The sequence below is a fragment of the Fragaria vesca genome, linkage group LG1 (genome assembly GCF_000184155.1).
Source record: "Fragaria vesca subsp. vesca linkage group LG1, FraVesHawaii_1.0, whole genome shotgun sequence".
Lineage (NCBI taxonomy): Eukaryota > Viridiplantae > Streptophyta > Magnoliopsida > Rosales > Rosaceae > Fragaria > Fragaria vesca.
This window is the reverse complement of record NC_020491.1, coordinates 999,679-1,023,228: the sequence shown is the minus strand read 5'-3', so window position 1 is coordinate 1,023,228 and position 23,550 is coordinate 999,679. Positions and strand designations below refer to the sequence as shown.

At 39.0% G+C, this 23,550-nt stretch overlaps 4 protein-coding genes across 4 annotated transcripts; 3 read left to right on the top strand and 1 right to left on the bottom strand.

Annotated features, from left to right (window-relative positions):
- Positions 1-4,583: 4,583 nt before the first annotated feature.
- On the top strand, positions 4,584-7,960 carry LOC101293632 (putative leucine-rich repeat receptor-like serine/threonine-protein kinase At2g24130-like). Its single transcript, XM_004288680.1, has 2 exons — positions 4,584-7,167; positions 7,247-7,960. The coding sequence occupies exons 1-2, from the start codon at positions 4,584-4,586 to the stop codon at positions 7,651-7,653; spliced, it is 2,991 nt and encodes a 996-aa protein (XP_004288728.1). The 3' UTR covers positions 7,654-7,960.
- A 1,164-nt stretch (positions 7,961-9,124) lies between these two features.
- LOC101293344 lies at positions 9,125-11,115 on the bottom strand. The gene is made up of 3 exons (XM_004288679.1): positions 11,023-11,115; positions 10,711-10,761; positions 9,125-10,579 (listed from the first exon to the last, which is right to left on the bottom strand). Exon 3 carries the CDS (start codon positions 10,547-10,549, stop codon positions 9,125-9,127), a length of 1,425 nt encoding a protein of 474 aa, XP_004288727.1. The 5' UTR covers positions 10,550-10,579; positions 10,711-10,761; positions 11,023-11,115.
- A 135-nt stretch (positions 11,116-11,250) lies between these two features.
- Positions 11,251-22,195, top strand: LOC101293042 (uncharacterized protein Cbei_0202-like). Its single transcript, XM_004288678.1, has 16 exons — positions 11,251-11,402; positions 14,092-14,144; positions 17,785-18,026; positions 18,107-18,171; positions 18,325-18,772; positions 18,902-18,973; positions 19,095-19,220; positions 19,330-19,542; positions 19,988-20,035; positions 20,119-20,274; positions 20,482-20,643; positions 20,970-21,063; positions 21,142-21,260; positions 21,366-21,410; positions 21,590-21,901; positions 22,024-22,195. The coding sequence occupies exons 1-15, from the start codon at positions 11,251-11,253 to the stop codon at positions 21,821-21,823; spliced, it is 2,229 nt and encodes a 742-aa protein (XP_004288726.1). The 3' UTR covers positions 21,824-21,901; positions 22,024-22,195.
- Positions 15,330-17,507, top strand: LOC101294584 (ubiquitin-like protein-like). Its single transcript, XM_004287099.1, has 5 exons — positions 15,330-15,401; positions 15,485-15,539; positions 15,865-16,050; positions 16,255-16,294; positions 17,157-17,507. The coding sequence occupies exons 2-5, from the start codon at positions 15,537-15,539 to the stop codon at positions 17,237-17,239; spliced, it is 312 nt and encodes a 103-aa protein (XP_004287147.1). The 5' UTR covers positions 15,330-15,401; positions 15,485-15,536; the 3' UTR covers positions 17,240-17,507.
- Positions 22,196-23,550: the final 1,355 nt, after the last annotated feature.

The window sequence follows — 23,550 nt, the reverse complement described above, 5'->3', positions numbered from 1 at the left end:
CAAAATCGGTTAAAACCGCATCGAACCGACAATGAGTAACCGAAACCGAAGAAAACCTAGGTAATCGGTTCCGGAAACCACACAAACCGAGTAGTGCGGTGTCGGTTTGCGGTTCCGTGTATCTTAAAAACCGATTAAACCGAACTGAACCGACATATATTTACTCTACATATATTAATTATTAATACTTAATTCTACATTACATGTCATGTTCTTATAGGTTATGGGTTACAAATAGTAGGCTTTCACACACATGATTATGTCTTTAAGTGTTTAAGTCTAACCAAAATCCTTCTCATGTAGTTCTATCTTTTGTTATATATGAATGTTGGAGACTTCAAATGAATTATGTATAAATTTTAGCTTCCCTTTTCATTTGGATTACTTATTTGAACTCATTAGATTAACTTATTTGAAGTGTTGATAGTTTACAACTTTGATATTTTTATTTTTTATGTTATTTGGTTAAGTGTAAAAAAATATTACGGATAATAGGTTTTATAACCGAAACCGCACCGAAACCGAACCGATATTAGGTTAACTGACGAGTGCGGTCTTTTATATATTTTTATCGGTTTCGGTTTTAGAAAATAGAAAACCGAAGCTTCGGTTTCGGTTTTCGGTTAGTGCCTAAAAACCGAACCGTTGGGACCGAGTCCACCCCTATTGGGAGGTGTCTGTCCAACTATTCAATTGTCTTTCACCTTGTAAGAAAATATAAATTTGGTTTTTTATGTTTAAAATAGAGTGATTCTAAATTATGGCGGGTAAGAGTAACATATATGGTCACTCGATTACCTCATGAAAGACTTTTTCCTCATCAGTTACGTTGGCGATTTCATAGTCTCATCTTTGATTAATCTTAAATCGATCAATGTTTTATATTTATAGTTGTACACGTCACACATGTTAGTTCAATTAGGTGTGGAACTACAGTAGAAAAACACAACTTTTAGGATTTATATTTTCAAATAGTATGACAGTTATATAGTAGAAACACTAAAATAGAGATAGCAAAATAGATCGAAATGTCATCTTCTTATTTATTGATAGAATACATTTTATATAAGAAATTACATAGTACCTTTTAGGTATGTAAAAAGAAAACATAATTCTATTATGTAGAAAGAAAACATAATCCTATTCCAACGAGTAAACCTATCACTACATGGATAAGGGAGGGTCCAATTTTGGTCTCCTATAAAAGTTAAGAGTTGGTTGTGGGAAGAAGTCGAGAAGGTATTAGGGTTTCAGAACAGTGATGTCCTTAGCCAAAACAAAGAGAGTAATGGATACGCCGATCTACCTACGCATGGTCAAATGGGACGATAGTGACAAGTTACGGAATCGGTGGTACGTGATCGAGGAGAGAGGTAGTGCCGGAGAAGAAAGAGCATCAGATGAGTTGGGGGAGGAACACTGGGTCCGTAAAAGTCCAAAAGATAGAGTCAGAAGTTTGGATCTTCCCGATTACGATCATATGATCGGGAATCCCGGTTTCGCCGTCGCCAACTCCCATTTATTCCTCGTCGGTGGCACTTATAATTCTGAAGAACATGTACGGACACAACCGAGTGGAATTGTCTACATTGACTTGCAGCGGAGCGACCCCTCTTGGTGCGAAATCCAATTTCCCGATGAAAGCGAATTTAAATTCATGCGTGTGGGTGGCGCGGCGGTTTCCGACGACGGCTGAATGGATTTATGCGGTGGGGCAAGGAGATCGTATGCTACGCTTCCATCCCCGAGATGTCAACAAGGAAGGGAGTTCATCTGTTCTTTCTTCTTTTGTTACTGAGCCTTGTCCGCCTAGTCCTGTTTTGCTTGCTCGTACTGAGACCAAGGTTTTCATGTTGCGCCCTCACTACCCTTCGAGTTCGAATTCGGGTGCGCTCCCTACGGGTGAATTAGGCTACTGTGATTTGAAATCCAAGTCTTGGGTGTTGATCGATCCATGTGTACCATGGTGCATGAGGTCCACGACCGCCGTGGTGGTGAGAGACTCGTATCTGATTTTCTTTGCAGTTTGGCGTCCCGGGACTGATGAATATCGTCCGGCTTTGTATGTTTATGACATTGGTCGCCGTGAATGGCTCCCCGAACCCGTTCAGGGACTCCCTAATGATGGCCATATATTTCCCTCTTGGGAAGCTGTCGGGCCTATCTCTGACTCATTCCTGATGCAAGTTCGGAGAGACGAACTAAAATTGGCTGCGGTTTGGTCCGACGACCACGTGACTGACAACCGCCTCGACACCGAGACTCTAGTTCATTGCTCCAAATTCGTACTCAGGATCAAACAAAATGGGGAAAACGGAGACATTGCCCCAACCTTCCGCGCTGAACTTGTGTCTTCTGCAACCTTTAATGCTGGCAGAGATTGTGGTTCCATCGATGGCACTACGGCTGATAATGGAACCAGACCCAGCTAGCTAGTTCAAGAACCCTGCTACCTTAGACAGGGCCAAGTATGTACGATGCCCTAAATATCAGAACCAGATGCCTCTAGATGTTTTTGTATTTTGAGGAAATGTGGGCTTTTGCACTTGATTCGTACTTGTTTCTTACGATGGGTAATACAGAAGACAGACCCAAATTTAAGATTAGCATCTCTTATGAGGAGAGGATCCGAGAAAAGGGGTTCGAATCTTTATGTTCGTTCAATTATAATATTTTTATCCTATATTCAGTTTTCTCGTATTTAAAAGTAAAGTACGACGGAATAACGAATAACATATCAGCTGACACGACCATTTTACTAACGATTTTCTCCTTATCAGATACATGGACGGTTTGATAACTTCATATTTGATCAATTGTACGTCAATGTTTTGTAAGTAAAGTTGTACGTATGTGTATGTTGTCAAAATCTAGGTAAAGGTGTAGAACGACATTGAAAAGACAAATGTTATGATTTATGTTTTTAAAGCACCGAGCTGACGGTATGAAACTCCTCAGTAAAGCAATGTGTTATTTTTCCAGAATTTAATGATTACCACTTTACCAGATTAGCCATTGGTCCGTCGGTGATGCATATGAACATATAATTGTCATCCTAAGTGCTACAAAGATTTACTTAATCATCAAATCTGGCTTTTTTCTGAAATACCTAACTCCACAATCATTTTTTAAAACTTGCGTGCTAACAAACACCATGAATACGAATGTTAATTTACTACTATTAGGATTCCGGGTTTTATGAACTGATTGTGTTATATTTGTCTAAGTAATTAGTTGCATGTTAATTGTGCAACATATCCATCTCAGTGCTATGGTACCAATCAATGAATAGTGGGGTGCCAAGTCTAAATGCACAACCTGAAGCTACTGAGCCGACAAATATACCAACACCAAAGCACCAGCAATTTAAATACTACCTCCCGGCTCCCGCTATCATGTTTTAATGCGAAAATTTTAGTTCAATAATTGTGTCACGTAATACGTTTATATTGTAGGCTAATAATAAAAATGAAATTAATATCTAAAACAATTAATATTTATGAATAAATATACTAAACGTTATATGACAGGGTATACCATATGATATAACATGCCTCATAAAATGTGTAGCTATTATTGATTGAATAAATAACTAAATGACTATGTAATGACCATTTATTTTTTAAAAGTTTCTATGTGTCATACAATTTGACACATTTACAATAAGCATGTCATACCATATAGTATGAGAGACAAACGCTCATGTGACATATATATATATATAGAGCCTTTCTCAGGTGCGGACGTCCGCACCAAAGTTCTGGTGCGGATTTCCATTTTTGCACCACTTCCCGATCAAATTTCCTCAAACTTTCTTCTAGACATATCTAGATCATTTTGTGTAGATTATCTCTGCAAAATTTCAGCCAATTTGGTGATCGTTAAGGCCCTCAAAATACGAAAAACAAAATCTGACGGACTGAATTCTGTCCGGTTCATCATCTCAATTTTGTTTTTCGATTTTGAGGGTCTTAACGATCATCAAATTGGCTGAAATTTTGCAGATATATATGATGTTATGGTGTGGTAATCTTCCGCCGCATACGAACTTCTCATTTCTCAAAGCCTAAGTAGAGCTTTAGAAGCATACGTATCATCCATATTATCTTGAAGTTCTTAACATTCTCCCCAAACCCACATATCCGATCCACAGCACACCATCCACTAATCTCGACACTCACACCTAAATCAATTGATTAGAAACATAATCATCCAAATTAATTAATCAGATATAAGATGAAAATGGTTAGGCATGGTGATCATGCTGACATGTAGAGCATTACTACTCCACGTACGGCTTTAACGATGCTGACTTGTAAGGTTGCCATTTCACACTTGTACGACTACCATTGGCACTATTTCAACAGTCAAACATCACCGGCGGCAATTCCTTCAACGGCAGTTAGGCACACCTTACTATTATCAAAATCAAATTCCCTCTGCATCATCTGATTAATCTCATATATGTAAGTTGGTGCATGCATGGTTTCCTTCATTGCAATCCAACCTCTCTTATTTTCATCGGTCTCTATTTTCCCCATCACTTTGTTGAACTCATTTGATCAACAAGTTTCATAAACGTGATGGGTTTTCTTCACCATATAACTTTCATGTTCAATTTTCTCTGTTTGATCATCATTCTCTTGGCTGCCGCGGCGGCTTCAAGCATAGAAAATGTTCTTCATCTTCAAGCAATGAGAGAAAAGGCATCGTTGGTTTCATTCATGTCCGGGATTGTTTCAGACCCTCACCATGCTCTAGAGGACTGGAATTCTAATTTGGACGATGTTCATTTTTGTAATTGGACTGGCATCAGATGCAACAATGCTAGAAACCAAGTTGTGGAGCTTGATCTTAGTGGAAAGTCCTTAAGAGGCACTATTTCACCAGCTCTATCTAATCTTTCTTCCTTAACCATTCTTGATTTGTCAAGCAACTTCTTTGAAGGTCACATTCCAAGAGAGTTAGGCTTTCTTTCTCTGCTTACAGAACTCAGCTTGTCATCAAATCTTCTTGAAGGAAACATTGCAGCTGAGCTTGGTTTACTTCATAGATTGGTGTATCTTAATTTGGGAAGCAACAAACTAGAGGGTGAAATTCCAATGCCGCTTTTCTGCAATCACTCTTCTAATTCTCTGCAGTACATAGACTTGTCTAACAATTCTTTGAGCGGCAAAATCCCCTTAACAAAAGGATGTGAGCTGAAAAAACTGAGGTTTCTTCTACTTTGGTCCAATCATCTAGCTGGACAGGTTCCTGCAGCGCTTTCAAACTCCTCGAAGCTCGAATGGCTTGACATAGAGTCCAACATGCTAAGCGGGGAGCTGCCATCGGAGATTGTAGCGAAAATGCCACAGTTGCAGTACCTCTACTTGTCCTACAATGACTTTGTCAGCCATGACGGTAACACTAACCTTGAACCTTTTTTAACCTCTTTAGTTAATGCCTCTAACTTTCAAGAGCTTGAATTAGCTGGGAATAATCTCGGGGGAGAGATACCGCCTATTATTGGTGATCTTTCGACCAATCTTGTTCAAGTTCATTTAGATGATAATCTCCTTTATGGTTCAATCCCTCCTCACATTTCAAACCTTGTCAACCTCACCCTCTTGAACTTGTCTAGTAACCATTTGAATGGAACCATCCCCTCCAAACTATGCCTAATGAGAAAGCTGGAACGGGTATATCTGTCGAATAATTCACTCTCTGGTGAGATTCCATCTGAACTTGGTGGCATTCCCCATCTAGGCCTTCTAGATTTATCGAGAAACAAGCTATCTGGTTCGATCCCAGATAGTTTCGAAAACCTATCCCAGTTAAGAAGGCTAATGCTCTACGAGAATCAACTCTCGGGGACCATACCACCAAGTCTAGGAAAGTGCATCAACTTAGAGATTCTAGACCTTTCTCACAATCAAATGTCTGGGGTGATTCCTAGTGAAGTTGCAGGGTTAAGGAGCTTGAAGTTGTACTTGAACTTGTCAAGTAATCACTTACATGGAGAGGTACCAATGGAGCTAAGTAAAATGGACATGGTGCTAGCAATAGACCTGTCTTCCAATAATCTTTCTGGCACAATCCCATCGCAAATTGGGAGCTGCATTGCCCTCGAGTCCCTAAACATTTCATCAAATTCCTTACAAGGTCCTGTCCCGGTCTCAATAGGAAAGTTGCCTTTTCTGGAGAAACTTGATGTATCTTCAAACCAGTTGGTTGGAGAAATACCAGAATCTCTGGAGCAATCCTTGACTCTCAAGGAACTTAACTTCTCTTTCAACAACTTCTCCGGAAATGTTTCAAACATAGGCGCCTTTTCTTTGCTGACCGCGGACTCTTTCCTTGGAAATGCTGGCCTCTGTGGCTCAATAAAAGGCATGCCAAGCTGCAAGAAGAAGAATACTCATCATTTGGCTATAATCTCAGTCCTGCTGTCATTAATCATCACGCCCATTTTTTGCGTAGTTGGTTACCCCCTCATGTACAGGTCAAAAATCCGAAGGCACCTTGGAATATTCAATGATGAGGAATTGAGAGATGATGATGAAGAAGAAGGGAAAGAAGAGCATAAGTATCCAAGAATCTCATATGAGCAGCTCATTGAAGCCACAGGTGGATTCAGTGCTTCAAGCCTGATTGGTTCAGGCCGTTTTGGGCACGTCTACAAGGGTGTCCTTCGTGATAACACAGTAATCGCTGTCAAAGTTTTGGATTTAAAGACAGAAGAAGAGATTTCTGGAAGCTTTAAAAGGGAATGCCAGGTCCTGAAGAGAACCAGACACAGAAATTTGATTAGAATCATCACTGCTTGCAGTAGACCAGACTTTAAGGCTCTCGTTCTGCCATTGATGTCGAATGGGAGCCTCGAGAGGCATCTTTACTCGTCGTCATCAAGCCATTGTGGATTGAATCTAATTCAGCTGGTGAGCATCTGCAGTGATGTAGCTGAAGGAGTGGCCTATTTGCATCATCATTCTCCTGTTAGAGTTGTACACTGTGATCTCAAACCAAGCAACATTCTACTAGATGATGACATGACAGCTTTGGTTACTGATTTTGGAATTGCAAGACTGGTCAAAGGTGAAGACGAGACTATTGCCATGACTGACTCGACATCCTTCAACTCAGCAGATGGCTTGTTATGTGGATCCATTGGCTATATAGCTCCTGGTATGTACTTTTCTACAATAACGAAATTGAAATGTTCATTCTACTAGTAATATTCATGTTGATGTTTCACCATATGCAGAATATGGAATGGGAAAATGTGCTTCGACTCAGGGAGATGTATTCAGCTTTGGGGTGCTTCTCTTAGAAATTGTTACAGGAAGGCGGCCAACAGATGTTGATTTTCACAAAGGTTCAAGCTTACAGGAATGGATCAAATCTCAGTACCCCCAGAGGCTCGAGCCTATAGTCCAACAAGCAGTAGAAAGGTGTGCCCCACGTTCGATACCAAAGCATTATAACAAAATATGGGGGGATGTCATTTTGGAGTTGATTGAGATTGGTCTTATGTGCACACAGCACAATCCTTCACTGAGACCAAACATGCAGGATGTTGCTCATGAAATGAGCCGGGTGAAGGAGTACATATCCAATCCTTCATCAGCGTTGTTGATCGAAGAAGTGGACATTAAGGTTGATTCTCTCTGATTTTGGAATGTGACAGAACTAGATTTGTTGAAATACTTTACTAATCATTGGATTCATTTGTTTCCTACTATTGGATTTTGTGGCAGCTGTTCTTATTTGTACATGTTATGTGGTTTAGACTTTAGACATTGGTTTAGACTACACTTCAGTGCCTTCTGTAACTATCTAGTTAGAGAAGTGAAATGAGAATTCGGCAGAAAGTAGAGCTAAGCATGAGGGGAAAGATATGGCTCTAATTCGTGTACTGTGTAAAGGGGAAAGATTAAGTACCATAGATAATATTTAGTATTTTGTTGGTGGTAATCAACACAGACTGATATCCAGATATCTAAAGTCCAGAAAGGCATTTAGTTCACTTTCTGCCTACCCTTGATATATGATGGCCTAGTTTCTTACAATTGGATTTTATGGCAACTGTTTCTCATTTGTACATGTTATGTAGTTTAGACTACACTTCAGTGCCTTCTGTAACTAGATGAGAATTCAACAGGAAGTAAAACTAAGCATAAAGGGAACAGATATGGCTCTAGTTCGAGTACTATGTAAAGGGGAAAGATTACGTACCATAGATAATCACTCTATAATATTTAGTACTGTGTTTATGGCAACAAACAGAGACTGATATCCAGATATATCCACAGAGAGAAAGGCATCAGTTCACTTTCTGCCTACCCTTGATATATAATGGCCTAGTTCTAAGATTAGTAGTGGAAGGTTAGGTGCTTAAATTCTCATTATGAAACCATATATATCTAGCTAATCATACATTAGAGCAATTCCTAAGGAAAGTAACTGCAACACTTTGTTTGCTGCAGAGGATAATGAAAACAAAGGTTGTTATTATTCAGAAGAATATGAAAATACAGAAATACAAATACATTTCCAAAACCGCCTTTTTCTGAGTGTTTGTCCTCCATTTTATTAAATCACTACACCTTTTTCTGAGTAATTTCTGTCCCCCATTTTTACTAAATTACGATACCTTTTAGATACATTTCCAGTTTTCCTCTGCAACTAAACACCAGTTAGTTAGATCTTCTGAAAGTACTATTGAAACTTATAGAATGGAATCTTACAACCTGCATCTCAGTGTTGAAGTAATTAAAATTTTACATTAAAGCATTCCTTGTACAATCTAAGAAGACACATTTGTTTGTCACCACCTAGTCCATAATATACACACTATGCAAATTTTACATTCTGTATTCAAATCAAATCAATCAAAGAATCAACCTATTGTTCATTCACACCAGTCATTGCACAAGACAAAGTCAGAGATGCTCTTACGGATTCCTTTTCTGCATATGGAATTTTCAAAACTGATGAGGCATGAATTCCTGTGGTGTCAACTAGCTTGATCAGAGCCAAAAGTGTAGCATAGCCTGTTCAATAAAATTGAGAAACCGCAATATATCATCAAACATGTTTATCAACTTGCAGCAGAAGTACAGTAAAGGAAAAGGTGACAAAATCATACCTCTTGAATAATGTGTAAGGGCTCGTCATCCTGTGGAGGAGGTTGCTTAGGCTTCCAACCATGTATTTCAGACCGAATTAAGGTAAGTTGCTCGCGTATATCCCTGAACAACCTCAACTCCTCTTCTCCTGTATGACTTATTTCAGTCCTTAGACAACTTCTCTCCCCCTCAAGCCGCTCTATTCTCCTCCACAACTGTTGAAATCTGGCTTGATTCTCAGTAACCGCAGCAGCCACTCTCTCCCTTGCAGTTGAGTCCACAGTGGTCGTTCGACTCAGCATTCTGTTCTCCAGCAATTTGCCATGAAACATTTTCTTGACTCTCTCTGTCTCATCTTGAACATGCACTTCACTAATCTCATCACATATCAAATCATCTTTGCCAGTAAATTCTTTCTTCTCACCTCCAAAAGCTTTAGGACTGTCAAATGTGCTAGGACTGTCCAAAGTTTTAGGACTGCATTCATAGCTCTGTGGAACTTCAAAAACATCATGGACGCCAGTTGAGCATGAAGTACTAGTAATTGCCTCCCTTTCCTGCACATTCTCGTTACTGTTAACATGATCAAGGGTAGCAATAATATCTTCACTTTCTGTATCATGGGATGTGGTTGTGGTTACTTTCGGAATTGGATGTAATGAACATGTCCTAGATGGACCCTTCAAAACCAGAGACTTTCCTCTACCACCAGAATCTTTACAATCTGATATCTCTTTCACTCGGTCGTCTAACTTCTTAATCTGATCCCATATCGAATTAAGGTTACCACTGGAAGCACTTCTCGATTTCTTATCTGCATCAAGGCCCTGGAAAGTAACTTCCTTGTCCACCTTTTTGTCTCCTTTTTTCATAGCAGACTCCGGCTTTGGTATCATAGGTTTTTCTTTAGGTAAATATTCACTCTCTCTTTCCATAGAGCATTTCTTGTTGAGGAAATCCTTGAGCTCAAGTGGAGGCAGAGAGTTGATTCTTCTAATTGTCCCACTAACACCACCAGCTTCCCCAGAATCACCTCTTTGCTGCAACAAGTTTTCCGGATACACATTTTCGGTGATGCCTAATTCAGTACTGACACCCAAGCTCAAGAGTTTGTACCTATAAGCCTGAAGCTGAAACTCCAAAGAAGCAATTTCCATTTCCTTCTGATAAATAAGATCCTCGAAAATCGCAAGAGCTTCCTCAGCATGACAGATCTTTTCCTCAGCCAGTCTCTTGTATTGATTGGCCTCCATCTTCACAGCAGACTTCTCACCTTGCAGACGCAGTATCATTGATAGAGCTTCATCAGCTGCAGTAGATGAAGCTTCTCTTTCCTGGTCAAGATCAGCATAAAGCTTCTGCAGAAGGTGTTGCTGAGACTTCAGTGCTTCGGTTAGCGATGTTATATCAGTCTCAGGCGTCCCAAATGAATCCGCCATCTCAGTCTTAATTCAATGTGGCACCAAATTCTAGCAACAAAAATCAATTGCAATTTCATCAGCTATCAACATTGCTTCAAAATTAACATGCAACATGAGTTGAGTTGACTACTCAAAATTTCACATCAGCATATGAAAAAAATAACTAGATTATAATATACCAGATGAGATTTGCAGAAAGGCCTAAACTTTGATTCCTAGAGCAAAAACAGCTGCGAAAGATTCGACCTTTGTGAGATATTTAACAACAACAACAACAAGGAGAACAAGACAAATCCCAGAAACGAACAATTTAAAGACACACAAGATTCCAATAAAGAAAAAAATCCAACAAAATCTTACTTTTTCGGATCTACAATGATTATGAATACAAAAAAGAGAAACAGCAACGAAAGCTCTGAGTTCCTTCCTAGAATTGGAGACGATTGTATAGCACACAATAATAAGGAAATAACAAATGAAGATAGCATTACATACCACGGATTAAATATTTGGCTGTCTATTAATCACCAAGCTTAACGTTTGCTTTGCTTTCCTTAAAGAGCAGCATTGATTTGGAAACATTATCTGAAACAGAAGGAACGCATTGAATGAATAGGAAGAACAAAACTGTCTTTCCTTTTTTTTCCTATCCACCAGAACACATGAACCAAAACACAGGATCAAAACGGGGTCGTCTTACCTCGCACTACAGCTACAGCATGGCCATCGAGGTGGGGCCCTACGTGCTCCTTTTCTCCCGCAACCGCTATCTGAGGGGGCCAGGGCCATTTTTTGATGTCTTCAAAAAGTCGTTAGTGACAGTTTTTAACGGCTACAAATCAGAAATGTGGTCCTACCGGAATTGGCAACCGTAGTCGACCTGTCGCCGATGGCCGACCATCTCTTATATATTGCATCCCGTCGACTATTTGCTTTCCTTTTTTAACTTTTTGGATAGAGCTGTGGATGAGTCAACTACGCTATTTTAACCATCATTGTGATAAATGAGAATCCAAAGGACATGATGCAGTTATAGTAAACACACCCTGGAATATGGTAATAGTAAACACAACCTGGAATCTGGATTTGTCAAAGCTCTGGTCTGTTTAAAGCTTTCAACTATGTTATACAACATGGACAGTCTAAATCATCTAGTATTATTCTTTTCTTGAACCATTCATTTTACCACATGAAAGAGCCAGGATTCCGGCATATGATATTCTAATATTCTTGGGGAGCCACATTGCACAAGCGTGCTTGACATATTGATGGACACAATTGAGTAAAGAAAAAAGGAAACAATTCAAGTAATGAATAAGGTGGGGGTGGGAAGAGCTGGTTATATGGACTCGTTCGTATAAGAAATTTAAGTCCGGAGTGCTAGATATTGATTGCTTTCCATACGCCCTTGATTTGATTTTGTCCCTGCTACATACTTTGACAATTGCAAAGATGAGGACGGTGCAATCCGGAGACTGAAAGTCCAAACAACTTGATTTTGAGCATAAGGAAATTTGAAAGATGCTCTAAAGTTGAAAATGACAGTTTACCACAACACAGAAATGAAATTACTCCAAGGACACATCAAATAGTATCATACACCAAGTGGCAACTGATGAAAGATTACGCAAAACAGACGAGCATGATCTGAGTGCCAATGTCATAGCATGATGCTTAAAAGGATAGAACACTGACATGACATTAGCCGCAACACTCAACACAAGCAAATCAATCCAATCTGATTCTCAGGTTGATGGAGTTGTAATTTCAAAACACCCCTTAAAACAAAGAAAACATTTTCTAGACTACGCAGAAGCTGTGCACAAATCACATTACTCTACAAGCCGAACTAGAAACCAAATTATTTGCCTTCTGGTACCTACTACAGTCTGTGCATAAATTACATTATTCTACAAGCTGAACTAACACTCAATCCTACATGATTCTATCGGCCCTAAGCTGTGTGATAGCTTCCAACAAATGCATGGTGCTAATGTTCTACAAACTAATGGGCAACATGATCACACCAATCCCAATTAAGTGCTCCGACATAACTTACGAGAAAGCTAAAAGCGCATACATGAGCAACTTAGCTTTGAGATTTCTCCCAATCTAATCCACAGGAACCTCAACCTCCATCTTCAAAGCAGAGTTGCCAAGAATCTGTAAAACAATGAGGGATTAGCGTTTTCTCATTAGTAAAGGACATATACACCTCCCACATCTTATTGCATGATTCAAACGTAATGTATGAATTAATAGACATCCAAACAAGAGCAGACCGTTCAATAAAAGTCCCATCCGCTAATATAACATGAGGTATGTTGTGATGCAAGGTCAGTTGATGGATAATTCAAAGTGTGTAAAAACTAAAACGGCACAAGTAGAAAATTTCAAGAACGTTGCAGTAAAACCTTTGCTAATTCTGAAACTGTAGCACTTGGGAAGTTCAAGAAGAATAAAAAAAAAGGTCCGCACAAAAGCAAATTGATAACGAAATAATAAAAGCTAAAGAACCTGCCTACTTCTTGAGATGTTAAACCTTGCGTTAAGGTTTGTCACATATGAATCATCCCTATCTCTTTGTCGCTGTCTATAACCTAGGACTGGTGCAAGGGCAACGTATTACTTTTTATTCGAACTTTGAAAGTAGCTAGTTGATGTCATAGGCTTGAAATTCATATTTGATGACAACAAAAATGAGGAATCAAAGTTTTATGTCCCTTAATTCAATCCATGGTCCCATGCACCTAACAAAACATTTCGTCCAGAATCTCCCTTTATCAACAGAGTCTATATTCATTGTTTTCAAAGCACTACTAGGAGGGGGACATCATTACAAATTATACTAAATCAGGATATTTAAAATTGATCAACTAATCAAGCAATCGCTAAGATGTAGCAAAGCTAAGAAGAGATATGTCGCTGTTATATGACTTGTATCAATGATCATGTGGATTAACTAAAACACATAAGTTATAAGCTACAGTACCTTCACAAAGTCAGATACGGTTAATGAAGAATCCCTTGAATATCCTGATTCCTCGAGGACATGGGTCAATACTTGCTGTAGAAAAATGCACAAATACAAACAACATCAAACACATACAGAAAGTTCAACAAAAGTATAGAACCAGTACAATTTGTATGAAATAAAATAGAAGTAATGTTCCGATCACCAAGAAATGTGGTATGGATGTTATATGGAAAATACTTTCAAGAAGGCAATCAATCCTACTATTAGTTCAGTAATTTTTCCCCCCTGTTTGGCATAAGAACCAAACTTTAAACCATTCATGAAAGTATGAAACAAAACCTGACTCCCTTGGGAAAAAAAGATTATTATAGATTTGATAGCTTCAAAAGTTCGAAACAACAGCTAACATGTTAGGTTCCAGCTAGCTCGTAATACATACTTCATAAAAGAGCAACTTGTTTGAGCCAAGTACTAATCTTATATAACGCGTCCTTTCCAATCTAAACGGAAACAGTACAGAGCTTTTATACTTGTATAATGCATTCTAGTGAGATTCAGCAACCATGTAATCTAACTATCTAAGTACGTATGAAGCTCAAAACTTAAAATTGAAATATTTGTCTGCTTTACTAACTTAAATTGAAATAAGAATCAAGCAATGCATGCAAGAACTAAAATAGCCAGAATTTGTTTTCGGATAATAACCAACCTCCCTCTGTTGCTCAGATATGAACTGTCCTGTCAAATCCCGTAAAACATCCAGCATATCATTGAACGTAACTTTCCCATTGTTATCGGCATCATAGACCTTGAAGATAACTACACACAGAGGCAAAAACAAAACTGCAATTCAGGAAAAAAAAGGAATTAACCAATCGTATAGTTCTAAACGTCACTTGTCGAAAAATTACACTCGATTTTTTGCTGCGGGCTTGCGCGAGAACTGAATGCTGACAAGAATGCTACAAATTCCTTGAAGTTCAATCCATCCAAGACCTTCAGCAATCTCTGCACGATGCGAATCACATTGCACATTATCCATATCCTCCATTTTCAACAGAAAATTTACATCAACATCTACTCTATACATAGCAATATCAACATGAGTTAGATCCATTATCAGATTCAGTAAAAGCCTCAATCTTTGAAATTTTACTAGTCGCAGATCACAAAAGCTTTAACCTTTATTTGGGGATATACTTACCTGAGAGAGAGGATTGACGGCAAACTCAGGCACGGACAAGAACTCGTCGGCGGAGATGAAACCTCCGCCGCTGCGATCTAGCTGACAGAACCTTTGATACAGAGAAACTATTTCCTGTTGGGAAACTACATAGGACAGACAGAGATCAAAGTCAAAATGAGAACCTTGTAGTTCATGATCCACTGATGAAATTAAGGAACAGCGAGATTGTCGGGTTTGTTACATGTGTTGTTGCAGTGTTGCTTAACTTCTTCGATGTCGTACTGAGTGAGCATGGACGATGTGTTGCCCATGGTGGCGCCGATCACGGTTGGTTCGATCAGGTGGAAGTCTAGGGGCACTTTGTTTAAAAAAAAAAAAATTATTGGGCCGCTTGGGCCTAAGGTGGCTAGGCGGACAAGGTGCGTGTCTAGGCGGTTTCTAGAGGCACTGGGCCTTTCCGGTATTGAGGCCCACCATTTAAATAAAACCTATTGGGCCTTTTGTGCTTGAGGCGGCGAGGCGGAGAAGATGCGTGTCTAGGCGGTTTGTACGGACACTGGGCCTTGCGGCTTGTGAGGCCCACCATTTAAAAATAAGGAAAATAATAAATAAATGGACTAAAACTAAATCAGTTCGACTTCTCCAGAACTTTGATTCGTTTAGCCGGAGGAGACTGAGGCCAGCAAATCAAGCCGCCGCGTTCTCAGGTTGCAGATCTGATCGTCGAATTACTTGATTTTGATTCAGAATTTGTGATTCATAACATGGGCTTTGCTTTTTGATTCAGCAGGGTTTTGGTGGCAGCAGCGGGTTCGTGCTCGTATAGTGTTCACGGTTGAACAATGGTGTGTATATGATATACTCTTTCTTGCTTTCAAGTTTCAAAGTGTTGATATGTATTAGTAGAATGAGATGCTGAGGTTAGTTAAGTTGCTAGGGGCGTTTTCGTTCTTTACATAACGATCTTATATGCAAGATTGTTGAACAAGATTGTTGTGAACATCTAGTGTTGGAGATTTATATTACCGGTCTTTTGTTATCTATTTTGAATTATACTCTTGAAAATTGTGTATGGCCTGTAAAGGTCACGGTAAGTCTTGTTTTTGGACTGTAAAATGTTGTTCATTTTGGTGAGAAACTATATCCTGATTAGTGACTTCCTTTTCCCAGGCCATGTATATCCGTGTTAAGCGTAGTAAGACAACGTACTTTATCCAGTGTGAACCAACTGAGACAATTTTAGATATTAAGCAGAAATTGCAAAATCTTATTGATCAATCAGTAAATGATCAGCGCTTGATCCTAGTCAGTACTGGCGCAGTACTGGATGATTCAAAGACATTGGCAGATCAGAAGGTACCAAACAAACATGACATGTCTATTAGTTGCTTATCATATTTCCTCTCTCTCTCTCTCTCTCTCTCTCTCTCTCTCTGAGTTTATGTATTCATCACTGCAACTGTATTCCTCTTCGGTGAACTAATATTAGTCACTGATTGACTGAGCATTGGATATGTATATCTACCATAATTGCTTTTTTTTTCTTTTTTTCTTTTTCAGGTGGAAAATGATGGCATTGTAGCACTGACCTTGAGAAAAGGTTGGGTCTCCTATCCTTATGCTCTTTGGTCTTTGAATTTTATGCATCTTACTCATATGCTACTGTTTTTTAGGTTTAATCATTGAAAAAACTGTTGTTTAGGTTTATCTCCTTGTACTGGTATATGCATTGGTCTAATTTTCAGTCATGCCATCATGTTAACTTGAATTGTATTCCATGTGTAAGCAAAGATTTGATACTTTGTAATTTCTGATCCTATGTTCACTCCAATCTTGTGTTTGGGGATGCTTAGCTGTGGTCTTTGGAATTGTCAGTGGTTGTTATGGATGAAAACTGAACACCAGTCTGTCCAAACCACAAAGGAGGTTTATGCACAGTTTCTTTGCCCTTTACGTTGTCGATCTTTCCATTGGGTAGCAGTGTTTGAGTTTTGAGATGCATTATCTTTGTCATTTTTATAAATATTCTGGTAAATTTTGACTTCTCCGAGTCAAATCATATAGTTACTAGAGTTCTAGAATGGCAGTGATATTATAGTAAATTGTAAAAGTGAATGACAATTGAAAAATTGCTTCTCTGTTTGAGCAAGAGGAGACAACAATGAATAACTTGATCTATATTTTTAGTATTCTGATATCTATCAGTTATGTCTAAGCCACAGCTCCAAGTACTGATATGCTTTTATTGATGGTATAGACCACTTGCTACTGGTTTGTTGTAATAGGGCTCTTTCTTTCAAAAAGGCCTGTAATTTATGTGTTCATTAACCGCTTTAGGTCCTTAGACTTGGATTATGTGCTTTGTAAGTTAACTGACAGGTGCATCATGTAGATGGTATATTTTACTTTATCTTATGTCTGTTTTGGGACAACATTTTGAAAAAATTCTCGGTTGTTTTCAGATGATGATGAGTTTGAAGAAGTGAACATTGTGCGACCAGATGACTTCTACCAATCTCGTGATGGAGATGCTGGCAGTTGGTGAAGTTAGCTTTTCACTCTGGGAAAGTTTTAACTCGCTGCAAGCATCAGCACATCGGGTGTAGATCTTGGCCATCCGCACCTATGACACCAGTCCGTCTGCTTGTATTGTGGGAGAATCATACTAAATAATGAACATTCTAAAGTTTTATAGATGGAAGATTTGGGGAGAGCTTCAAATTGACTGTATGATTATTATTTATGAACAATGTTTCACATCAAAATAAGCAAACCATTTACAGTAGAATGAGAATGATGCTATTGTGAATATCAAATATGAATGAATGGTAGAGTACCGTACCGTGTACGCGTTGATATGGCCGGAAACGGAAGAATACGTTAGGATACGTCCGGAAACATATCTGTAAATAAATTAGATACGTGGGGCAATACTGACTTTTCACCCTGTGTTATCTCAAATTCAGTAGTAGCTAGAAGCGCGAGACTCTAACTTCTCCACAGCCTCTGAAGAAATGTCACTCCTTCCCTCCAAGTTTGGCGCTCTCCACCTCCATCTCCTCCGCCCTCCAAACCCTAACCCTAGCCCTCATCCCCGCCGCCAACCTCTCAAAATCTTCTGCGGCAAGAGGTCCGGCAGGCAGAGGTACCCGTCGGAGAGGAAGGTGCTCAAATTGAAGCACAAGGATATCATCGGCAACGTCAAGAACAAATACCAAGGCGTCTGGCGGCTCTCCAAGCTCGGCGTTCCCGTCGACCAAGACCCCGGCAAGGACTTCCTTGGCGTCTCCCAAAGCTTGCTTGAGGAAATTGCCAAAGTGCTCGAGTTTCCGGTTAGTCAAATTCACAGTTGACTGAAATTCAATTGTTTCCGGTAGTGAACTAGTGATACTAATGCGTGAAATTTTCACAGGTCGCTTCAATGCTGCCGTCGGAGGCGTTCACGGTGGTTCGGAAATCTTTTGATGCAAGGAAGGTGTGTGTTAACTGTTAAATAGTCACTTACATTTTGCCTAGGGGTTGATTCATCACTTCAGTTTTATTTTCCTGTAATTGTTATTTAGGATGATGAAGAATATTTGGATTAGTTTTGGTTGATTAAGAAGTAATGTTATGATTTTGTATGTAGAGGCTGAAAGAACCGAAATTCGTGTACATTGTGGAGATGGATGTTGATAAGCTATTGAGTTTGGAGCCTCGTGCTTGGGACTTCATTTCGGAGTTGGAGCCTAAGGTTGGGCTGGTAGAGCACATGCCTCAAGCCAGGAAATCTAGAGATTTGACGAGTATTATACATGACTTGAAAGAAGTAGATCAGAGTTCAGTTTCGGGAGGAAGTGGGAATACAATGTTGAATGGGTCTCAAGGATTGTACAGATTTTCAACAGCTAGGAAACCCAAAATTGCAGTAGTGGGTAGTGGACCAGCTGGGCTGTTTGCTGCCCTTGTTCTTGCGGAATTTGGTGCAGATGTCACCTTAATAGAAAGAGGTCAGCCTGTTGAACAGCGGGGGCGTGACATTGGTGCTTTGGCTGTCCGCCGGATCTTGCAAACAGAAAGCAATTTCTGCTTCGGAGAGGTTATACTTATAACTTGATTCACCGTCTGCTCTTTGCTGTTTTCCTCATTCGATGAATCATTTTCTAGACATACATTCTTACATATATCTTTACTATTGAGTCATTTATCAAGGACTTATTCATGGCAGGGTGGTGCAGGTACCTGGAGTGATGGAAAGCTGGTGACTAGGATTGGAAGAAACAGTGGGAGTGTTTTGGCGGTTATAACTCTTCTCTGTACTTTTAGATATCTAAACCGAGCATCATTTGGTCTCCTCCTTTCTTTCAAGTGAAGCCTTTATCCACTCTTATGTGGGTTGATTGAGACTTTATACTTCTCAGGTTATGGAAACTCTAGTTCAATTTGGAGCTCCAGAAGGAATTTTGGTTAATGGAAAGCCTCATTTGGGAACAGATAAGTTGGTTCCACTACTTCGCAATTTCCGGCAACATCTACTAAAGCTTGGTGTGAGTAACATATACATTCTCTTCCAAAATCAAATCTGCATTGTTATATATACATGTCTCCCTTCTTACATATCCTATACTATTTGTAATTGTTTATTCACATGCTCAGGTCACCATCAAGTTTGGGACAAGGGTCGATGATCTTCTTGTAGATAATGAACAAGTTGTAGGTGTCAAAGTTTCTGATTCAGTTGACAGGTTACAGTCTAGCAGCAAGAAATGGGAATACGATGCTGTTGTTCTGGCTGTTGGACATTCTGCGCGTGATCTTTATCAAACACTTCTGTCTCATAACATTGAGTTGATCCCAAAAGACTTTGCTGTGAGTTATTTTACATCATTTTATTTGGAGTATTCAGAGATACATGTATCTATGTAGTTATGAATGTGTTCATGAATCTTCCTACCACTACCGTACCTTTCAGATACTTATGATACTATAGTTGTGTTCAAAGATCACGGTACCGAAGCATGTAGAAGTAGTGAGTCAGTGGTGTAATTAGTATCATTATATATTATATAGTGTAGTTGGTTAGTGAATATAAGGAAAAGAAGATGTTTTATATGATGTCTTTGCCAGATGAAATAGTTAATACATATGACGAACTGAACATGGAGCTGCTATCTTTCCATATCTGTTTTTGGTGTATGTATATCATCCTTTTGGTGGCTAGAATATCAAGTATAAATGTAAAATCCCGTTGTTTCTTGTGCTTGAACTTTGGAAATACTTTGTAAACTTGACAAAAACTTATATTGCTGAACAGGTTGGCTTGCGGATTGAGCATCCTCAAGAAGTTGTAAACAGCTTACAGGTTGGCTACATTTTTAGCTTGATTTGAAAACTCTGAATGAGGCTCTGTACATTCTTTTTTAATATGAATTTTATGCTATGCAGTATTCTGGATTGGCAACTGAGGTTTGCAGAGGACGCGGTAAAGTACCAGTGGCAGATTACAAGGTTGCAAAGTATGTAAGTGGAGAGAAGGGGGCTGAACCTTTGCATGCAACAAGTCGAAGCTGCTATTCCTTCTGTATGTGTCCTGGTGGTCAGGTACTTCTTTCTGTTTTTTAGTCTCTTGATGATCCTATTTCTCTATACACCAAATGATTTAATAATTCATATATAAACAACCAAACACTAATGGGCTTTCAAAATGGCTAGTTGGATGGTTGTCTATGAATTATGCATGACCTAAAGATGCAATGATTCATCATTAGATGATGGATTCACCTCTAATATATTACAATGGTATTGCAGGTTGTTCTGACAAGCACAAATCCATCTGAAATCTGTGTCAATGGCATGTCATTTTCTCGACGTGACTCAAAGTGGGCAAATGCTGCACTCGTTGTGACTGTCTCAACGAAAGATTTTGGTGCATTGAATCTCCATGGACCTCTAGCAGGGGTTGAATTTCAGGTATCTTTTCTGTTAGATCCATTCTCTCCTTATTGATTATACTGGTGCTGAGTTTGCCCCTCCCGCTATTGTTACAAGTGATTGCAAATTGAAGATTAGCTTAAGGAACTGTTTTGTCATTTTCTTTTGCCATATGAACCAAATCTTTTTCCATATTCTCTTTTTCCTTTTGCTAATTTGATAAGAGATAGATCAAGTCTGGTTGCACATTCGATAATTTTTTGGTTTGATTGGTATCTCCTCCATGCACATTGATAATTTCAACTGAAATAATAGCATTATTAGCCTAAAACTTCAAAACATATTCTAATGTTGCAATTGTTTAGAGAGAATTTGAGCAAAGAGCAGCAAGAATGGGAGGTGGAAATTTCGTGGTGCCTGTGCAGACAGTTACAGATTTTATGGACAATAAATTATCGGGTAGATTGTTATATGATATCTCGTCATTTTGCCCTCATATTATATGCTCATAGAGCTAAGGTTGGTTTGTCTTTCCAGCAACGTCTGTGCCACAGTCAAGTTATCGATTAGGAGTGAAGGCAGCAAACCTTCACAAGATCTTTCCTGATTATGTAACAGAGACTTTGCAACAGTCAATCTCAGCATTTGACAAAGAGGTATCGATTTCTCTTTACTTGTTATCATTGACCACCTGTAGTCTATACTTAATGTGCTACTCATTACTAATATATTTTTGTTTTGTTGAAATTTTGAACCTTCAGTTACCAGGCTTTATCTCCAAAGAGGCCCTTCTTCACGGAGTGGAGGTAATCCAGCTACTGAAAAATTGTTATTGCATTTTCAGTTAATTTTTATATTTCGATTTTGACACGTAACTGATGGTTTGGACCTTGTTGCCAAATATAAATTTTGCATCTATATAAGCACCAAGAACAATAGTTTACTGATGTCAGTATCTTATACAACTTTTATAAATTCATTTCAGACTAGGACCAGTTCTCCTATCCAGATTCCCCGCAGTGTTGAAACTTACGAGAGCACAACTTTGAAAGGTCTCTACCCTGTTGGTGAAGGAGCAGGTTATGCTGGAGGGATTGTAAGTGCAGCCGTGGATGGTATGCATGCTGGTTTTGCAGTGGCAAAGAATTTTGGATTGTGTAGTGATGGCATAGAGTCAATTTTGGGTAAGGCTCGAAGTGCTGCATTTTTGGAGTACTAGAAGCATCTTCAGGGTTTCAAGTTCGTTTGCCATTCAAAACAAGCTGAATCATCTATGTTGAAGATCTTGGGACCTGAGGTAGATACTTGCATGATTTATATGACGCTAGAGAAGAATAAGAGTTAGTATGGTGAATACTGTATAACATAACTGTTTTGGGAATCCACCAACAATAACCTCCTGTTGTTATGCTTGTGCAGCTTGATGAGATTTCTCATTCCGTTGAGGATTCAGGATTTTTTGCAACACAGTAATCACGTTGATGCATTCAGTAGAAAAATGATGGAATTGTAAGTTTCTGTCCATCAGAGAGGTATCTGACGGGTTACTATATTTTGCATCGGCTACAAGCCTACAATGCTAGACTTGAGAGTCGTTGCAAAAGAGCTGTTTAAAGGAGGGTGATTGCCACCATGACCCTTCTCTTTGATGATACAGAGATGTCTATCCTACCTTAACGAAACCAAAGATGCACTGATTGACAGACGCCCTCCTGGTTTCAAGCACATTGACTTTGGAAAACCATGTAAGGTTTGAGGACCCTATGTAGATTTTACTGTCTTCAGAAAGCTAACTATTTGCAATTTATCATGTTATGCATCTTTTTGACTCTAAAAGTTTAGAATGTGCAATATAGTTTCTTTCTCTAATGCACGTCAAACACATAAGTTCATTGTATTCAGATTTGAGAACCATTGTGTTCCCATCATGGTCATCCTCTTTGTAACTGCGGTCTCTGCCAAGGTGTCCATTGTGAACTAGAAACCAAACACAAGTAAAATCGGTGAGTATATTCTTATATATTATGACTACGAGAACGACAACATGCTCAATGTGGATTATTTGTGTTTAGAATAATTAAGATTGCTCATGTTGTTTAGTGGAACCAATAAAGTAGACATTGTTGCCCACATGGGATGGAAACACATAGTGACAAGTTGGAACAAGTATCAGATTTTCCTTTGGTATTTCTTCCTTGAAGAGCTCTGAAATAAAAGATGTACATGTTGGAATAAGAGTAGGGACATGCTTTGGGCATGGCATATGCATGGGTTCGATTCGCCATGATTGCATTCCATTCTTATATATTCTACTATTCTAGCACATGAGCCCTCATCATTTGGTCCTTTTCTCAGTTTTAATTCATGAAGAAGATTTGGCTGAATCTGCATTTCAATATTGCATTATCCATGTACATTCATATTGTAATCACTACAAACTATTTTTCAATAGCATTCTAAATTGTAACATGGAATGACATGCATGTTCACCTAACTATGAGCAGGCATGGAACCAGGGGGTGGCTGGTGTGTGCTGCAGCCTACCCATTTTTGTGGAACAAAACTTACTACGTGTTTCATATATGATTAAGTAAAGAAAACACCTCCCAACCTCCTATTTTAGCCTCTCCCGTTTTTTCAGTTCTAATTTTTGTCTAACTCAGTCGTTATTTAGGAAAATGGCTATCAATCAAAGAACTTTGCCTTAAATTTCAGTAGGAGTCTTTCCTCAAAACTAACTCCAAGATGCAGCCCATCCAGGATTTTAATTCTAGTTCCGTCTCTGATTACGAGCTTAATCTCTATTGATTTCATGATAATATGCTATATATGAACGTTGTTTCTGGTGTATTGTTTGTATTTGGAGGTAAGAACAAGCCAGAGGAAACTGTAGGCCCGATGAGATGGGGAAAACTCACAAAGGCGTTCAATTTAGGCTTTTAACTT